The 17,487-nt window shown below is 55.3% G+C and overlaps 3 protein-coding genes across 4 annotated transcripts; 1 reads left to right on the forward strand and 2 right to left on the reverse strand.

Moving 5' to 3' along the window:
- Nucleotides 1-1,139: 1,139 nt before the first annotated feature.
- On the reverse strand, nt 1,140-3,245 carry SDF2L1 (stromal cell derived factor 2 like 1). Its single transcript, XM_046025292.1, has 3 exons — nt 3,015-3,245; nt 2,437-2,633; nt 1,140-1,547 (listed from the first exon to the last, which is right to left on the reverse strand). Exons 1-3 carry the CDS (start codon nt 3,199-3,201, stop codon nt 1,266-1,268), a joined length of 666 nt encoding a protein of 221 aa, XP_045881248.1. The 5' UTR covers nt 3,202-3,245; the 3' UTR covers nt 1,140-1,265.
- A 5,008-nt stretch (nt 3,246-8,253) lies between these two features.
- On the reverse strand, nt 8,254-12,343 carry CCDC116 (coiled-coil domain containing 116). Its single transcript, XM_046024342.1, has 4 exons — nt 12,266-12,343; nt 10,961-11,518; nt 10,207-10,839; nt 8,254-9,045 (listed from the first exon to the last, which is right to left on the reverse strand). The coding sequence occupies exons 1-4, from the start codon at nt 12,341-12,343 to the stop codon at nt 8,254-8,256; spliced, it is 2,061 nt and encodes a 686-aa protein (XP_045880298.1).
- Nucleotides 12,344-14,442: 2,099 nt separating this feature from the next.
- YDJC (YdjC chitooligosaccharide deacetylase homolog) lies at nt 14,443-17,004 on the forward strand. 2 transcript variants are annotated; one of them, XM_046025244.1, is made up of 5 exons: nt 14,934-15,325; nt 15,414-15,573; nt 15,775-15,874; nt 15,972-16,149; nt 16,329-17,004. In XM_046025244.1, exons 1-5 carry the CDS (start codon nt 15,162-15,164, stop codon nt 16,702-16,704), a joined length of 978 nt encoding a protein of 325 aa, XP_045881200.1. In that variant the 5' UTR covers nt 14,934-15,161; the 3' UTR covers nt 16,705-17,004. The 2 variants fall into 2 exon arrangements, with proteins under 2 accessions (XP_045881201.1, XP_045881200.1); XM_046025245.1 differs by lacking the exon at nt 15,972-16,149 and having other exon boundaries at nt 14,443-15,325; nt 16,329-16,497.
- The last annotated feature ends 483 nt before the right edge of the window (nt 17,005-17,487 follow it).

Raw genomic sequence — 17,487 nt, forward strand, 5'->3', positions numbered from 1 at the left:
TAAATCGTTGGCCAAGTGCCTGACAGTGTTCAGGAAATGGGTGCTCTGCTGCTGCAATTTAATTTTTGGTCTTGTCCTACATTCTGCCTGGAGCCATCTTAAGTGTTCCCACGGCTTCAGCCTTGGTTCCCCCAAGAATTCCTACGTGCTGTACAGTTTGATTCTGCTACTCATCTAGGCATACTGCAATCATGTCGTGGGTCAGGTGAGTGATGGGAGAAGAGCTTAAACTTGTAGACAATGCTTGAGGGGTTTGGCAGTAGAGGAGACAGAAGGTCTGTGTTTGACCAGAGCAGGAGCTCATGGGTTGAGAGGGTGGGCCAGTAATAGTCCAGAGCCTACAGTGTGAGCCACTTCCCATCAAGTCTCACAATTAGCTAGAGCTTTTCTCACACTCCCATAAGACCAGGGGATTTCTTATCTGTAAGGTGCTCTGCCCACACTCCTCCAAGCTCCTTCCCACCAGCTGCTATCCCCCACTTCTCCTTGGGCTCTTGTGTTCTCATTCGGGAAAGTGGTACTCGGTAACCCCAGCAGGTCCCTTAAACCCCTCCCCTCCTACATATACAGCCCCACATAGACCAAGTTAGCAGGTCCAGGAACCCTGTAGTCCTCCTCATAACCTCTAGAGGTCACCTACACACCAGCAAAACTGTTCCCTTCCATTATTAGGGCCCTCCTGTTTAGTGTTCCTACCTTTAAGTTGCAAAGCTTTGCCTGCCAGAATTGTGCCTCTCCTTCAGGAAGCCTTCTCAGATCTCTGCAGGTAGCAGTTCTTTGTGATTACCTTCCCTTGCAAAACCTTTCAAAGTTTTGTTATCTCCTCAGGACCCTGGAAAGTTCTAGTGGGAGCTTGAGATGCCATATTGCCCAGGCAGGCTAGGGTATGAGGCCTTAAAGCGAAGGTTCGTGAAGCTCAGGGGCTAGGGAACTGGGGTCACCTGCCATCAGACCATGTAAAGGTGGAGATGGTTGTTGTGTTGGCAGTGTTAGAGTATCTGAAAGAGCATCAAGGTGTGGATGAGTTGAGCTGTCATTCCATGCTGGAGACAAGAGGTTTTGCACTAAGGAAGAAATGGTGAACCAGGTCGGGGAAGCCAGCACCTCCTGGTCACCCCCAGGATTACAGCAAAACACGATCACAGACCAACATTCTTTAATCACAAAGGCACTTGAGAACCACTAAAAACCCAAAGTCTTCACCGAGAGCGGTCCTGCAGATGCCCCACCCTACTATCCATCCACCATCCACCCACCCACAGCACTCAGAGTTCATCGTGACCTGCGGAGGGATCCACGCTGGGCTTGATGAAGATGCCTTCCATGGCCTTCCACGTATTGTGTGTGTTGGCGCTGGACATGCCATGCACTTCGTGCTGCCCACGGATGGGGCTTCCATACTGCTCTCCAGTGACAGACAGGAACACAGAGGTGCCCACGTGCTGGAAGCGCACAGCAGTCTCTCGCTCCCAGTGCTGCCCTGAGCAGCGCACTGTCCACAGATCCAGGTCGTCACCCTCGCCGTCCTCCCCAAAGGCGCTCACCTCCTGTGGGTGCAGGGGGGTAGAAGGACAGTGCTTACCACAGAGGGCACACTGAATCCCCTGTGGTCACTTTGGCAGCAGCACTCACACCCAGAGCACTGGGCCTTGGGTCCTTCCCTGGATCCTTCTGAGCCTCAGCTTCCACAGCTGCAAAATGGGCCACAACCGCCATCACCCCCAGCACCCAGGGGGCTCTCCCTAACACGGTCTCTTCAAACACACGCTCACGCTACCCCATCTGTCTGGGCAGTAACCACTGGCCCCCAAGTAGTTAAGGCCTCCTCCTCTCTCCTCCATGTTCTTCCTAACCTCTCTGAGCCTTACTCAGTATGACATCCAACCCCTAGACTGACAGGTCTCTATTTCATACTCCTTCTTCTGGCAAGTCCCCCAGCCTCTGCTCCTCCCCAATACCTCCCTAACCCCAGTAGCCCCTTCTACCCCAACACTACCCCATACACTTCTCCATCCCCCAGTTCCACTGAATTCCACTGGAGCCCAACCTCTTCCCCAGGCTTGGCAAACCCCTGTTTTTTCCCCTTTGTGGCCTGAAGAACTCCTACTCATCCTTCCAGATCCAGCCTAAGTTCCTCCTCCCCTGCCGGGTTTCTGATTCCCTACCCCAAAGATCCTGTGAGTCCGCTTCCTGGGTCCAACTCAACCCCAGGAGATAAGCGAGCTATCCAGCAGATCTCTCTTCCTGTCGGTTGCCCCTCAAAGCTGGCGCTCAGGAAACATTTCTAAATTGAAATTCGCATTTCACACAGGAAGCTGAGGCTCAGAGACACTGAGAGGAAGAGTCTAGATGTCTAGATTCTGCCCCCCCCCACACACACACCATCAAACACACACATACACACACTCAAGGAGCCTCTCCAGGGCGAGGGCTCACCTGGTTGTTGGACAGCGGCGACGGAAAGTGGTGCGTGTGCAGGTTCTTGCCGGTTAGCACGTGCGTGAGCCGAACCGCCTGCCCGCAGCGCACCGGGACCCCGCGCGGGCACCCGCCCTCCGAGCCACCGCGGATCCGCCAGTAGCTATTGGCGTCGTCAGACGCCTCCACGCCAGTCACTGACTGTTGGCCGCTGCCTGAGGGGCGACATCCCACCCCACCCGGGGTCGCGGTCAATCTCCGAACTCCCTACCCTTTACCCAGACACCATAAACATTCCAGGACAACCTCAATCCTGGGACCCCAACGGCTCACTCCCAGCCCCCATCTCCAGCCCTTGGCCCCTGGCTGAACTCCGAAATCCCTTGGCCTGCAGCTCCTGGACAACCCTCCTCGCCCCCGATGTCCCGACGACCCCCTTAAAACGGCCGATCCTTGGCCCCCCTGACCCCCCAGTCAGGCTCCTTGATGATCCCGAGACTCGTAGCCCTGCAGACTCCCCCAAGACCACCCCACCTTCAAACTCCCAGCCCCGGGCTCCGCCCTCTGACTATGCCCCAGTCCCGGGCCCAGCGCACCGGATCCGTATTTGATGTCGTGCGAGTGCAGCCGCACCCTGTGCTGCGTGTTGAACAGCTTCAGCACCGACCCGCAGGTCACGAGCCCTGCGCCGGTCTTGGCGGCACCGCTGTTCGGCACCAAGAGCGTCAGCAGCAGCCCTAGGAGCGCCGGTCCGGCAGCTCTGCCGCGGCCCGCGCTCCACATCGCCCCGGCCGAGCTCCGGCAGCTCGGGCCCACGGGACGCTTCCGTCTCCGGCACCGGCCAATCCGGCTCTGACAGAGCCAGTATGGATACCCAATCGTCAGCCAGCACGGCACCACGCCTGCATTGCCATTGGGTCAGCTTGGAGGGGACCCGCCCCCAGCTTTCCAGAGCGGCGACGGGGGGGGGGCTGGAGACACGAGGAGGGTTTTGATTGGTCCACGCTTCCGAGGACTCACCAATGAATGCTAAGGGAAGGCTGGTGCGGCGCTCAGTGGTTAAAGAGACGCTGTAGAGCCGCGCAGTAGGTTTGCGTACCCCATCCATGGACCCCTGGCCAGGGATGCCAGGACCCTGCGGGCACGTGTTCACAAAACCCCTTGATCTTGGGTCGTCAGGCTTTCAATCACGATCTGTCCTCTCGGACTCTGGGTCCTCAGCTTCAGAGTTGCTGGACCACTAGGTTTTGTGGTCACATTGTGGTCGATGGATCTCAGGTACTGGATAGCTTGGTTTTTCAGTCCTGGATCCCGGGATTAGTTGACTCCCCCAAGTCATTCGGTCATTGCCTCCTTTTGGAGAATGGATTACCTCAGTCCCTGGACCCTGGGGTTTTTTAATTCCCCTGGCAACTCACTGACACTTCCCAGGGCAGAATCACATGCACTCGGCTATCAGGCAGCAGAGGGCAGCAGGGATCTGCGGTGCTGAGGATGACGATAGGTTCTCACCAAAAGCTCCAAAGGTTTCTTAGGAAACCGGAACCCTGGGAGACCAAATGACTGGGTGCTAAGTGTGCCAGGTCTCCCATATGAGTGGGTCGCTGTCTCAGTGCCTTCCCAGAAGACTGTCAGCTCAATCTTTAAGGAAGGAAAACTTATACGACTGTTGATTTATTCATTTGTGGAATGTTCTTATGTTGAATTAACTCCAGGCCCTGTTCTGGGGGCCACTGAGGAACTGGTGGGCTGTCCCATTACTCAATAGGCAGACTACCCATGCATTTGAGGCACCAACAAAGCAGGGAGAATAGTTTATACTTAAGTCATTCAGAATTTTGCACTCAGAAAATCCAGAGCAGAGCCATTTTAATTACAGAAACATGTTATTTAGGGGTTTTCATGTTTAATAGTGTTTTGATTTTGAATTACATATGGGAGAAGATACGTGATCTTTTCAGTGCTTAGGTTGTCTAAATTGCTAAAAGTCTGCCCTGGCCTTGGCAGACCCTGCACTCACTTGAGGGGCCTCCAATCCATGGTGGAGGGACTAGAGTACAATCTGAAAAGCAACAGATATGTCCTCTTGGACATACCAACAAGCATCTCAGACTTAACTACATCCAAAGCAGAATTCATGGTCTCCTCCCTCAAACTTCTCTCCCCTCCCCCAGGCTTCTGAGTCTCAGGAACAGCACCTCCATTAGCCTTGATTCAGCCCCCAAATTGGGACTTCTCTTTAACTCCTCTCTTTACCCCAGTCTCACATCTTATCCAACACATCTGGATGGCTCTAACTTCAAAACAGATTGTAAAGCATCTCTCCAACATTCCTTATCACCACCTGAGTCCAAGCCACTCTCCAGATGGGTATCTACTGATATCAATATCTCCTCTCCAGATATTGACCATGGCCTCCTAACAGATTTCTGTACTTCCACTGCTCAGTTCCCTCCAAGTCACTCTCCACACAGGAAAGTGATTTATACCTTAAAAACCGTATAGCGGGGGAGCACATGGCTGGCTCAGTTAGTAAAGCATGTGACTCTTGATCTCAGGGGTCATGAGTTCATGTCCCATGTTGGGCGAGGAGCCTGCTTAAAAGAATTTTTTTTTTTTTTTAAATCAGAGGAGTCTGGCAGACTCAGTCAGTGGAACATGCAACTCTTGATCTCAGGGTTGTGAGTTCCAGGCCCATGTGGGTGTAGGGATTACTTAAAAATCTTAAAAAAAAAAAACCATATATCAAATCATGCCAGGCACCTTCTTAAAGAGGCCAACAGCTTCTTGTTGCATGTAAGACCAAAGGATGGTGAGGACACAGCAGGCAATCTCCCCAGCGGGCAAAACCAGGATTTCAAGTACAGTACAGACCTCAGAACCAGAGTAGGAGAAGCCAGTGTGGCTCTCCCTTAACTTTCTGAGGGCCTCATGCCTTCTCAAAGCTGTTCCCTTTCACTGCCTCCCCCTTGCAGACCACCTTCCCCAGCTCACCCTATGGATGGATGCTCAGGGCGAATTATGGTGTCTCCACAGACCTCCACTTTCCACCCACAGTTTGTCTTCAGGTTCAGATGCTTATTTGCTCAACTTGGTTCCAAGGACTGCTCAAGGTGCAATCAGCTGCAGGGGTGCAGGTGGGGGGTAGCTGTCCTCCAAATATGGCTACTAACAATTCCTTCCATCCCCATAAGTGTAAGCTGCTTCTTTCATCAAGACATGACTCTCGAGATGGATGGATCAGTGGGTTAAGCTAAGCATCTGCCTTCAACTCAGGTCCTGATCCTAGAGTCCTGGGATCGAGCCCCGATGTCAGGCTCCCTGCTCAGCGGGGAGCCTGCTTTTCCCTCTCCCTCTGCCTGCTGCTCACCCTGCTTATGCTCTCTCCCATTCTCTTTCTCAAGTAGATAAAATCTTTTTAAAAAGAGAGAGAGAGAGAGAGAGTCAGTCATGTCTCATGTCAAAACATTGAATCTGGGCTTTCGCTTTGACCAAGAGAATGGCACAGAAATGCTGTTTTGGGACTTCTGAGCCTCAAGAAGAGTAGTGGTTCTTGCTTTCTCTCCCTAAGAATCCAGCTGCTGCCCCGTGCTATAAGAAGGGCAGGCTAGAGGGGTGCCTGAGTGGCTCAGTGGGTTAAAGCCTCTGCCTTCGGCTCAGGTCATGATCTCCGGGTCCTGGGATCAAGCCCCGCGTCAGGCTCTCTGCTCAGCATGGAGCCTGCTTTCCTTCCTCTCTCTCTCTCTCTCTCTGCCTACTTCTCTGCCTGCTTGTGATCTCTGCCTGTCAAATGAATAAATAAAATCTTAAAAAAAAAAAAAAGAAGAAGAAGAAGGGCAGGCTAGATGACTGAATGAATGATCAGGAATCTTGGGGAGAGACCTTGGATGGGTAGAGGCCATGCAGCTGGGAGCAGCCACACATAGACTGCCTACACCATGGCGAGCCAAGCCTGCCAAGCTCCAGCATCAGGAAAAAGAAGACTCTTAAGCCTTGGAGTGGTTACATGGCCATGGATACCTGAAACAGATGTCTTTAGACAGTATACCAGTAGTTCCCAAAGGGGCTACTCCCACTCCAGGGACATTCTCTAGGCATGTGCTTCTGAGGCCAAGGTGGGGGTATGTTCTCTTTACCTCCCAGCTGCTGTGTCTCCAGAGCCCCAGGGCTCCTTTCCAGGTTCTTTTCTGCAGACAGGATTTCCTGCCTCTCTGCGGGTTGGAATATGGTCACGCTTGTCTTTAGCAATCAGTGCAAACTGCACCAGAATTTCTCAGTCTATCTTGGGGCGCCCGGCCGGCTCAGTTGGAAGAGCATGCGACTCTTGATCTCGGGGTTGTGAGTTCAAGCCCCACTTCAGATGTAGAGATGACTAAAAATAAACTTTAAAAAAATCTCAGTTCAACCCAATTATAAGCTCCTGGGGGGGGGAAAGCCGGATTGGCCTAGCTTGGAATAAGAATGTGGCAAGAGGGCTAATCAACTATGGCCAAGTGGTATGGCAAGAAGGTATAAAAATGTGGGCCTACTCTATGGTGGTGGCGGCAGTGGGTGGCCCCAGGGAATGGGCCTTATGAGTTGAGCATATGTCCTAAAAGATCCTTGCCACAAGAGCTTTCTGGAAAAAAAAAAAAGGGTCCCTGACCCATCCACCTTAGGGCCCTGGTCCCTGTTGACTGGAGCAGAGGAAGTCTTTTTCCCCAGAATGGCAGGGCATGGATGTGATGTGGAAGGTCCTCCCTGCCCAGCTCTAGAGCAGCTCTGCGATTGCTTCGTCTTCCCACGTGGGCCACTGAGCACGGCCAGGCTGGGTTGAGCAGACTCGGGCTCTATACACCCAGGTGGGGTCCAGGGGAATGTGTGGGACCCCTACCGGTCTCCCTGCAGTGGCCGCCTACACAGCAAGGCAGAGTGGAGCATTGTCATCAGCTCTCTTGGCCACAAGGGCAACAGGGTGGTGGCAACAGGTCAAGGGGCTCCCTGGGTGAAGATGCCTGGATTGGGGAACAAAAAGGCTGCCCTGGGAAGGTAGAGAGAGGGAGGGTGCTGAGCTGGTGGCACAGGCCAGCCAGAGGCCCCAGGAGAAACCTTGGGAGATGAGACTTGCCAATCACAGCACCAGCCTTGTCTGCAGACCCTTCCAGAGGGAGCTGTCTGGCCCAGCGCCTCTGCTGAAAGGGTGATCCCATGGCCAGCCTGGGGCAGCCAACCCACAGCTTGCCAGACCAGCATTCCCATGGGACCTAGCTTGGACCCTCCAGATTTGGGAGTTGGACCTGAAAAGTACAAATTAGAAAGACAGGGGGCCATCAGGAAAGGGACGCGGCATGGTTCCGCGAGAGGAATGTCAGAGGGAGCAGCGTGCTGCCCCGGGAGGAGGAGGAACCTTCTGGAAGCAGGAACTGCGATGCCCAGGGGCTCTTAGGGAAAGGGACCGCAAGTCCTAAAAGGCTAGAAGAGCCAGGAAGGTGCACACTGGAGTGGGAAAGAGCCCTGAGCAGGGCCTTGTGTTCAAGCAGAACGTGTGTGGGTTGTGGGGGTGGTGAGGGTCAGGGCTCGGTAGCTGCCATGAATGCCTGGCCAAGGTGTCACCCCAGGGCAGGTGCTTCGGCCTGCAGATGTGGGGCTGCGTTCTCTGGTTGAGAAGATGGTGCTCCATCAAGAGAAGCTTTATTTCTCCCATTGGCTCCCCTGACAGGCCAGCAGAGTTCCTCATGGGTGTCCGGCCCACCCTGACCTCTGCTCAGGATGGGGACCAGCTGGGGGTGAGGGGGGCAGCATAGGAGCAAGAGGAGGAATAGGGAATCAAGCGCTGGGTGCAGCTTACAGGCGGCCTCATGGAGGGTCACTGTGGCCCACGTTTGTGGAGTGGGTGACCCCCACCTCCACTTGAAGCCCCGGGTAGCTCTGGGATGTGTCGTTGTCCCCTAAGAAGTCATCATCCTCGTCCTCAACCTCTTCCTCCTCCTCGCTCTGACTGTCCATGTCTAGGACTTCCTGATGCTTATTAGAGCCCGTGCTGGTGCCGGAGAACACGGAGGGCTTGGGCTCTTGCTGGCTTGCGGGCTCCTGGCCCCCGACTGCAGTGTCCTCCTGAGCTGAGAGCAGCTGAGAGCCTGGAAACTCACTGTTGAGGCTGGACTCCATGGCCTCCTCCTGATCCACTTGGGGGCCCGGCTCCAGCAGCGTGGAGGGCGACTCTGTGCTGCTGTGGGGTGGCCTGTGGTGGGGGGCCTTGTGGTGGGGGGCTTTGTGGTGGGGGGCTCTGCGGTGGGAGCTGCGCTGGGAGGAGGAATCATGCTGGGACGTGTGTCTGGACAGCTGCTGGGCCCACTCGGCCTGCTCCAGCCTCCGCTGGAGGCAGCTCCAGTCAATCTTGGGGGACAGGCTGATGTGGGAGCCCTTCACCTTCCTGAAGCCCAGGAAGAGGTCCATGAGCATCTCGGTGACCGGAAAGGAGATGAAGCCCAGCTTCTTGGAGAGGTTCTTCTCAAACTTGTACTTGTAGGTGAGCAAGGACACAACCTGGTCCACCAAATAGCTGACGAGCTCCTCGTACAAGGGGTTGGAGAGGTGGGACGTGCTGGAGTTGGAGGAGATGGAGGGCAGTGGCTTCTTCTTCATGAACTTGTAAGTGGGGCTCTGTGCAACAGCCGGGGAGGGAAAGGGAGATACGTCATGCCACTCCTGATGCCCTAGGATGCCCCTCACCCCCAGAGCACTCTCCACATCACCCACACGGATGCCACGCTTGTCACTGCCCTGGCAGTATGGCTTTGTCACATCTGCCATGCTCTCTTGGTGACAGCTGAGTGCAGGCCCTGTGTGTCAGCCACACCCTCACACTTACCACACTGGCTTCACACCAACCACACCAGCCAGGCCTGCGGCCAAGCTGGTGATGTCAGTCATGGTGTCAGCCCAGCTGGAGCCAGGATCACCGGTGCTCTTGTAGGTTCTCCCCCAGGCCTCCACCTCCACCAGTTCAGAGCAGGGAAGCCTGCCTGAGCCTTGGTCTGTGAGATGAGGGTCAGGGGCTGTATGGTGGGGGAATCTACAAGGGTGAAGCCACCTAAGTCTTCTCCAGACCCTTCCTGAGCAACTCCCTCTCGGCAGACACACTGGAGAGTCCTGCTCTAGGGACAGGAAGCAGAGGGAGCTGGACCTAGGATCCAGGGCCCCACTCTGGCTTAGGCTGCTGTCCACAAAAGACAGGACGCTGCCCACATAGAAGGGCTTCTGAGATTCACAGGCAAACATTACAAAACTACCCAGGATAAAAAATAGGCTTTATTCATCTTCAAGCACACCTGGCAGGAGCAAGGCTGGGATTTCTGCTCCCCATCAGCTTGTCGCCTGCTCAGGTGGCTTCCACCACTCAGGGGAAGATACCTGGGACCGTGGCTGCTAAGGGTGGTAACTCAAGGAGACTTTCTCGTGAGAATCTTTCCCTAAGCCCCCTAGCTCCACCCTTGAGGTCCTCTCTGGATATAGGGGAACAGGAGATGGGGAGAAGCTTCTTACTGAGGAGGCAAGTGGTGAGAACACAGGGAGGCGGTGGGAGAAGCCAGGGTAGGGGGAGATGAGAGGAGCTATGCCCCGAATAGTGGGCTGGGTCTGGCTGGAGGACCCTTCCACCATAATCCCAGGGACAGGCAGGGTGAGGTGCAGGCTTGGCCAGGGATGGGCCTTTTGGCTGGAGCTCAGGGGCCCAGAAGAAGGGATGGGTGGTCTCTGTTCTTCAGGGTTCTGGTCAGGAGACTCCTGTCTGGGGTGGGGTGAAGGAACCTTGGATTCTTCTGTGGGTGTCACCTTGATCCTGTGTCTTGCGGCCACTTGGGCACTAGACACAGGGGAACCACCTTCCTTGGGCTTGCCCTGTCCTCTGCCCTTGGTGCTCTTTCTTCGATCTGTCTTGGAGCTGGAGACTCTGGGAAGCACATCGTAGGGGTCCTCCCCGTCGGTGGGTGTGGCTGGCTTGGAGCCTGTCGCGGAGTCAGAATTGGGATCTGTGGCGGGCTCCAATTCTGATGGGAAGAGAGGGCAGCCATCGTGGCGGCAGGCGCCACTGAGCTTGTCCACAGCCTGGCGGACCACGTTCTGCAGGGCAGGGAAGAGGTGGTGCTCAGCCAGAAAGTCCAGGGTCTGATGGGGCTCACGGAATGAACAGTAGCTGGGCAGGTCAAAGGACACTGGCTGGTTCAACAAGGACTTGATCTCCTTATCGAACTCTCGCTTGAGAAACGTCAGATCCCGTTCTCCAGACCTGGGCTCTGATGTTTGGGGTGTGCCTATGTTTGAGTCCAGCAGGCCTGAGAACCAGGACTGAGGTGGTTCCTGGGTCCACTGGCTGCTGGACTGGCTGGCCAGGGAGTTCCACAGCAGGGAGTCCCTCGGGAAGCAGGATGGACCCAGGCCTTTCTGCAGAGAGAGGAGGGACTTTCAGAGGCATCCAAGAGCAGCCAAGCCAGGCCTAACCCTGGCCCTGTGCTCTGGACCAGGGTCCATCCCGCCCACCCTGGGCCATGGCGCTAGATCTCACCCCTCGGTTCTCCAGCTTCAGAAGCCGTTTGAGGTTCTTCTCCAGCAAAAGTCTGTCCCTCATGGGTGGCAGTGAGCCCATGCCACGGGTGCCCAGGTCACTGTCCCAGCTGTGGGAACCCCAGCAGCCAGCTGTGAAGCTGCTATGGGAGTCGGACATGGAGCTGGAGGAGGAGGGGTAGTTGTTGGGCTGTCCAGTGCAGAGGCTGGGCCGGGCCCTGTGCCGGTGCACGGTACTGAGGCTGGGCCGGGCATGCGCCCGCTGCCCACCCCTCGGCACCTCTATGGGGTCCTGCACCTCCACCAGGGGCACCCCAGTCTCTGTCTTCATGGCGGTCACGCGCTCAGTTGCCTCTTCCACCACCGTCTGTAGGCTGTCTAGCACCTGACCCTCGACGAGGAAATCCAGGAAGGTACCAAAGGGCCGAGGGTCCCTTGGGTTTCGTCGGTGGCCACGGAGCCCTAAGCTGTCGGTGGGGGTGTACCTCGACGGTGGGTGTGGTGTGTGGCCCAACTTGGCGGCTTGCCCCATTCCTGGAAACAGTGGCTTCTTAGGCAGCTGCACCAGAGCAGACAGGCATGTCACATAGGGCAGGGATGTACCACAGGGATAGGGGTCCCTGCGGGTCCTCTTGGGGTACCAGGAGCTGAGTGGGAGGGGACAGTGGAAGGCAGGGTGTTTTGGAGTGAGGAAGTTTCTGGATTTGGACCCTGGCTCTGCCACTGCCAGCTCTGACATATAGGCACTATGGCCCTTCTTGAGGTCCAATGTCCTCTTCCGCAAAGTAGGCATTGATTTTGGGTCACCTTGATGTTTCCCTGACACATACACTGCATATATATACAAGATGTGGTGGGGGAGTCTGAAAGCCCACTTCCACCCTCACACAGGGCAGGAATGGGCAATCACAAACCCCTTGGAGTCCTACGTGGGCTTCTGATCTGTACTTTGAGCAGACCAGTCCTGTCTCCACTATACAGACCACCTGTAGTCCTGACCTCTGGGCGCCTCCATCGCTGCTTCTGAAACTTTGAGCCTTGGGTCGTGCTAGACACCATGCTCCCACTGGGGTACCAGTCTACCAAGCTCCTTCGGAGCTGCTAGAGGTCAGAGGACACAGTGAATGAAGTTGTGGGTGACTAGGCCTTGCAGGTCAGTGGAGTGGTCAAGGTGATAAGGATGTCACTAAGAGGCTGGGAGATGAGGTCAATAGGCACTGAGGGGGGTGTGTGTGTGCTGTGATCTGGGGTGCTGGAGCTGGGGAACATTTGGGGGGATTTCAGGAGTCGGTGCCCTGACAGACACACTCACCCGAGCCATGTGGGTGGTGTGGCGGGCCTCGTCGTCTGCCAAGTACCCAGAATGGTGGCGGCAGCTGGTCATGGTGAGGGCGGACGGGATGGCTATCCTCCTCTCTCTCCGGTTCCGCAGTGCAGCCACGGATTCCTCTCTGCGCCGGGCGGGAGACGGCGTGAGGGTCTCCCTAGGCCTCCATGAGTCCAACTCTCCCTTCGTCTGTCAGCCACTGCGTCAGCGGTCCCGGCGTCCTTTGATCCCTCACTCCCCTCACACCGCGTCCTTCACGCATCGGGTCCTTCCTCTGCTCAGTGTCCCCTGGGCGTTTGCGCACCGTCTGTGTCCAGAGTCGTCGGGGGTGGGGTCCCCAAAGACGTCCGCATGCTGTCTCCGACCATCTCTGGGCCTGAGTCTGTCCGACCCTCCCTCCTCCTAGACCCAAAACTCCTTGGCATCTGCCCCAGGCCCAGAGCCAACCTGCTCACCAGAGTCCACGCCTCGCTCACGACCTGTCAATGTAGAATGTAGTCTGCGCCCTCGCCAGGGCGGCGACCCCGAGCTCTGGAGTCGCCCCCAACCTGCCCACCTTGCTCATTTACATGCTACATCCTGATTGGCTCACAGTGTCTCCTTGTTCCCCCCGCACAATGGATGGGGGCGGAAACCTGGCTGGTCCCGCCCCCTATTCTGTCTTTGCTCCGCCCACATTCGCTTTAGAAGCAGGGTGGAGGGGAAGGAGGGTGAAGTCAGTGGGTGCCTTTGACTGCTCACCCAAGCCAGGAGGAATCCCAAGACTGGGCTCGGATCGGCGCTCCGCACCCGAAGGGATCCCTAAAGGATCAAAGCCATGGCCTCCTCTGGTGACACAAGCATTTTCCTCGACTCCACTCCGATCGCTGCGTTGTCCTGTGCCTCCTGCTCTCTGACTGCTCCTTCTAGGGTTCTGCCCTCCCCAATGTGGACTACCACAGCGGGCGTGGGGGGTCTTCAGACCTCCCACTGCGCGGTGTCCTTGAGCGCAGTATTAAGTCCAAGTTGTAAGACACAGACCTAGCTTCAATTCCTAGCTCTGCTGTTTCCTGACAGTGTGACTCAACCTCTCTGATCATCTTCTTTGTCTCTGTAAATAGTTGAGCATCCTTCCATATGGGAATACGAAGATTAATTAAAATCTGCGTACAACACATCCTGCACGCCAGTAAGAGCCCTGGGTATCTTTCTCTCTTTCCCCTCCTTTCCCCCTCTGCCCAGTAAACTCCTCAAGTCCTTTCCAGGTGTCACTCCTCTGATAAGCCTTCTCAGAAGGCCTGCCACCCTAAACAGAATTACCAAAAACCCTATTCCAGACTCTGCCTCTTGTATTGCTACTTGTCAAACAGATGGTGCTCCTTGGCGGTAGGAACTGAGGCACTCCCCCCCCCCCCCCATCTCTCATATGTCTAATACCAGTAGGTGCTGAATAAATGCCAATTTCCTCTTTCCAATCTGCTTGCCATTGGGGACTCTGGCTTTCCAGGACCAACTTCTCAGGGGAGAAAGATAGTTGAAGTCCAACAATTCAATAATTATGACTGAATGCAACAATCCTTACATCAAGAGCTTAATGAAGAGCACTGTGAGGCCTCTGATCTTTACAACATCCCACGAGGAGAATATGGTTTGTTATGCCCACGCTCAACTCTGCCCTGTCTGTCCCTGACCCAGGGGAGAGCTAGGGACTGGACAACCAGAGTAGGTCTAGAGCTTTAGAGGGCAGTCCCAGCTCCACTACTCCTGGCAGGCTCACTTTGGGCAAGACACTTCTCCCTTCTGAGCATCAGTTTCCTCATTTGTAAAAAAGGAATGATTTTACCAACCTCTTGGGCTGGACACAAATGCCGCCCTTTGCATTGGAAACATCAAAGCAGCCATATCACAATAAAAACTCTGTCAACCATGGTGACGATTTATATAGCTATCAGTAAGAAAAGCTTTTCTGGACTACAGAGGGGAAAAAAAATGAGATTTTGAATGTAAAAGTTGTAGCCTGGAACACAGCTCAAGTTGTGGAATCAGGGACTAACGCGTCCTCAAACAAAGCCATTGATATACATGGTTTTTTCCTTAGAACTTTTATTTTAAGAAAAAGAAAGAATGAACGAAAGAAAAACAGCCTCTTCCTAGAAAAAAAATCACCAAATAGGCAATTAGAAAAAGTTCATAGTCACTATCAAAAAATGAAAAGTTACAAGAATGAGGTAACATTGATGTGATCATTATCGTCTCAAAACAACTCAAAAACTTTGGGGTGGGGGAGAAAATGAAACGGGTTTGTTTGTTTAGAAAAATACTGGAAGGGCACTGTCCAGAAAGTTAGCAGTGGTGAACTTGGGGAAAGGTTAAGAGATAATTTTTTTTCCAATAGGTTTTTTCCCTCTATTTTTCACATTTCTTTTAAAGATTTTTTTTTTTTTTTTTTTTTTTTTTTTTTTTTTTTGAGAGAGAGAGAGCTCGAGCAGGGAGGAAGGGCATAGGGAGAGGGAAAAGTCGACTCCAGGGTAAGCAAGGAGTCCCACTAGGGGCAGGATACTAAGGCCCCGAGACTATGACCTGAGTCGAAGGCAGACGCTTAACTGACAGAACCACCTAGGCGCCCCTGTATTTTTCATACTAGATAACATTTTTGCAGTTACTGAGAGTTCTTCGTCACAATAAATGCCGCAAACAAAATGGTTTGGTTAGGGCCAACGCACTGTGAGGTGGGAGGGGACCGCTGCAGTTCCACATTGGGACCGGTAGATGGCGAGGACAAAGACGAAGGGCAGCCGCGCCGGGGCGTGCGCGTCGGGGCGGAGCCTCGGACAGCGTTTAGGGGCGGGGCCTGCATTCAGTCCTCTAGAATCCTGAACAGTCTGCGGAAGTACCAATGGCCCGACCGCGTGTGCGGCTGGTGGTCACCGCAGATGACTTTGGTTACTGCCCGCGGCGCGATGAGGGCATCGTAGAGGCCTTTCTGGCAGGGGCTGTGACCAGCGTGTCCCTGCTGGTCAATGGCGCAGCCGCAGAGAGCGCGGCGGAGCTAGCTGGCAGGTGAGTGGCGGCACGCTAAGGGTCTGGGCGGGCTTGGGAAGCCGCCTCTCCGCGGCCGCCCGTGCTCCCGCTCGCGCTCCGCCTGCAGGCATCAAATCCCCACGGGCCTCCACGCAAACCTGTCCGAGGGCCGCCCCGTGGGCCCGGCCCGCCACGGCGCCTCGTCGCTGCTCAGCCCCGAAGGCTTCTTCCTCGGCAAGATGGGATTTCGCGAGGCGGTGGCGGCCGGAGACATAGCCTTGCCCCAGGTGCGGAGATGAGGCTGCAGGAAGAGGCTCGCGTTGACCCCCAAGGCTCGTCCGGAGGGTACCATGAAGCCATTAGGGGCAGGGGCGCGCGATGGATGCTTTCCTGGTTCATACTGGAGCAGTCACGCAGAGGCACCTGGAGGGAGCCCTTCTAGGTAGCTGCTCCCCGACATTCAAGGTGCCTTGTCGTTCTCTCTCCAGGTGCGGGAAGAGCTGGAGGCCCAGCTGATACGCTTCCGGGAATTACTGGGCGGAGAACCCACTCACGTGGACGGGCACCAGCACGTGCACGTGCTCCCAGGTGGGGTGGGGGGCGTTGCTCCCCGGTGAGGGGCTGGGGGTAAGAGGTGGTCCCAGGTAGTAGGACGGGCTGCTTCCTGACTCCTCCCCGTCCGCAGGCGTGTGCCAGGTGTTCGCAGAGACGCTGCAGGCCAACCGGGTGCGCTTCACACGGTTGCCGGTGGAGCGCGGGGTGGGCGGCTGTGCGTGGCTCGAGGCCCCCGCACATGCCTTTGCTTGTGCGGTGGAGCGCGACGCCCTAGCAGCGGTGGGCCCCTTCTCTCGCTACGGCTTACGGTGAGGCCCTCCGCCCCCATCCGGCCCTATCCCAGTGCGTCCTGCTAACCTTTCACCTGACAGCTATGGCCGTTCCTCGTTCCTCGGGCGATCCCTGTCGTGGCCCCCACCCCACTCCATCCCAGCCCTGCCCATGACAGCTCTGCTGGTCCTTGCCGCTGATGCCCCTACACCCACAGGTGGACGGATGCCTTCGTGGGCCTGAGCACCTGCGGTCGGCACATGTCTGCTCACCGCGTATCAGGAGCACTAGCGCGGGCCCTGGAAGGCATACCCACCGGCCACGCCCTAACAGCTGAGCTGATGGCACACCCCGGCTATCCTAGTGTGCCCCCGGCTGGGGGCTGCGGTGAGGGCCCGGATGCCTTTTCCTGCTCTTGGGAGCGACTGCATGAACTGCGTGTCCTCACTGCGCCCACGCTTCGGGCCCGACTTGCACAGGACGGAGTGCAGCTCTGCACACTCCATGACCTAGACTCCAAGAGGCCTGGGGAAGGGGTCCTTGGAGAAGCCACTCTGGAAACATTCCTGGAGCCCTCCCCACCATGTCCCTGACAGCCAGCCAAGCACAAATGCCCTTTAGTGCACAGAAAGGGGGCCAGTGTCAAGCCCTGGGACCGCCTGAAACCAGGCTGAGAGCGGGGGTCCAGTAACATACTTCCCTGGGCAGGCCCCTTGTCACCTCGGTGTGCAGGTCCTCATGGCTCAGAACGGTGGGCCAGAATTTTGGCAACCCGTCTTGGCAGCTGACAGATAGGCCCTATGACATCTGAGCCTGGGGCCTGCCAAAGCATCCTCCTTGTTCATATACAGTAGAGAGAGATCACTGTATTAATAAAATATATGTCTTGTAAACTTGGGTGTTTTTTTTTTTAATTTAAATTTTTAAATTTTTTAATAAGATTTTACTTGTTTGAGAGAGAGAAAGAAAGGATGAGCGTGGGGTGGGAAGGAGCAGAGGGAAAGAGAGAAGCGGACTCCCCACTAAGCAAGGAGCCCGATGTGGAGCTTGATCCCAGGACCTGAAGATCATGACCTGAACCAAAGGCAGTCATTCAACCAACTGAACCACCAAATCTGGGTTGTTTCTTAAACTGTGCCCTGTGAACTGTGAAAACATTCTCAGACACATGACAGGGCAAAAACTAACTCCTTCTGGGCACAAACCCAGTCATTATAACAGAATAGGTAACTCAGAACATACTCCAAGTTCTAGTTTTGTCCATGCTTAAGTTTATTATTTTGCGGGGAGCGAGGCTGGGAGAACAATGTCTCACCAGGCTACTTTTTGGAAGGTAATATTATCATCTCAAATTTTATTTAAAAAGTCACCTGTTT

Source organism: Meles meles, chromosome 12, assembly GCF_922984935.1.
Source record: "Meles meles chromosome 12, mMelMel3.1 paternal haplotype, whole genome shotgun sequence".
Lineage (NCBI taxonomy): Eukaryota > Metazoa > Chordata > Mammalia > Carnivora > Mustelidae > Meles > Meles meles.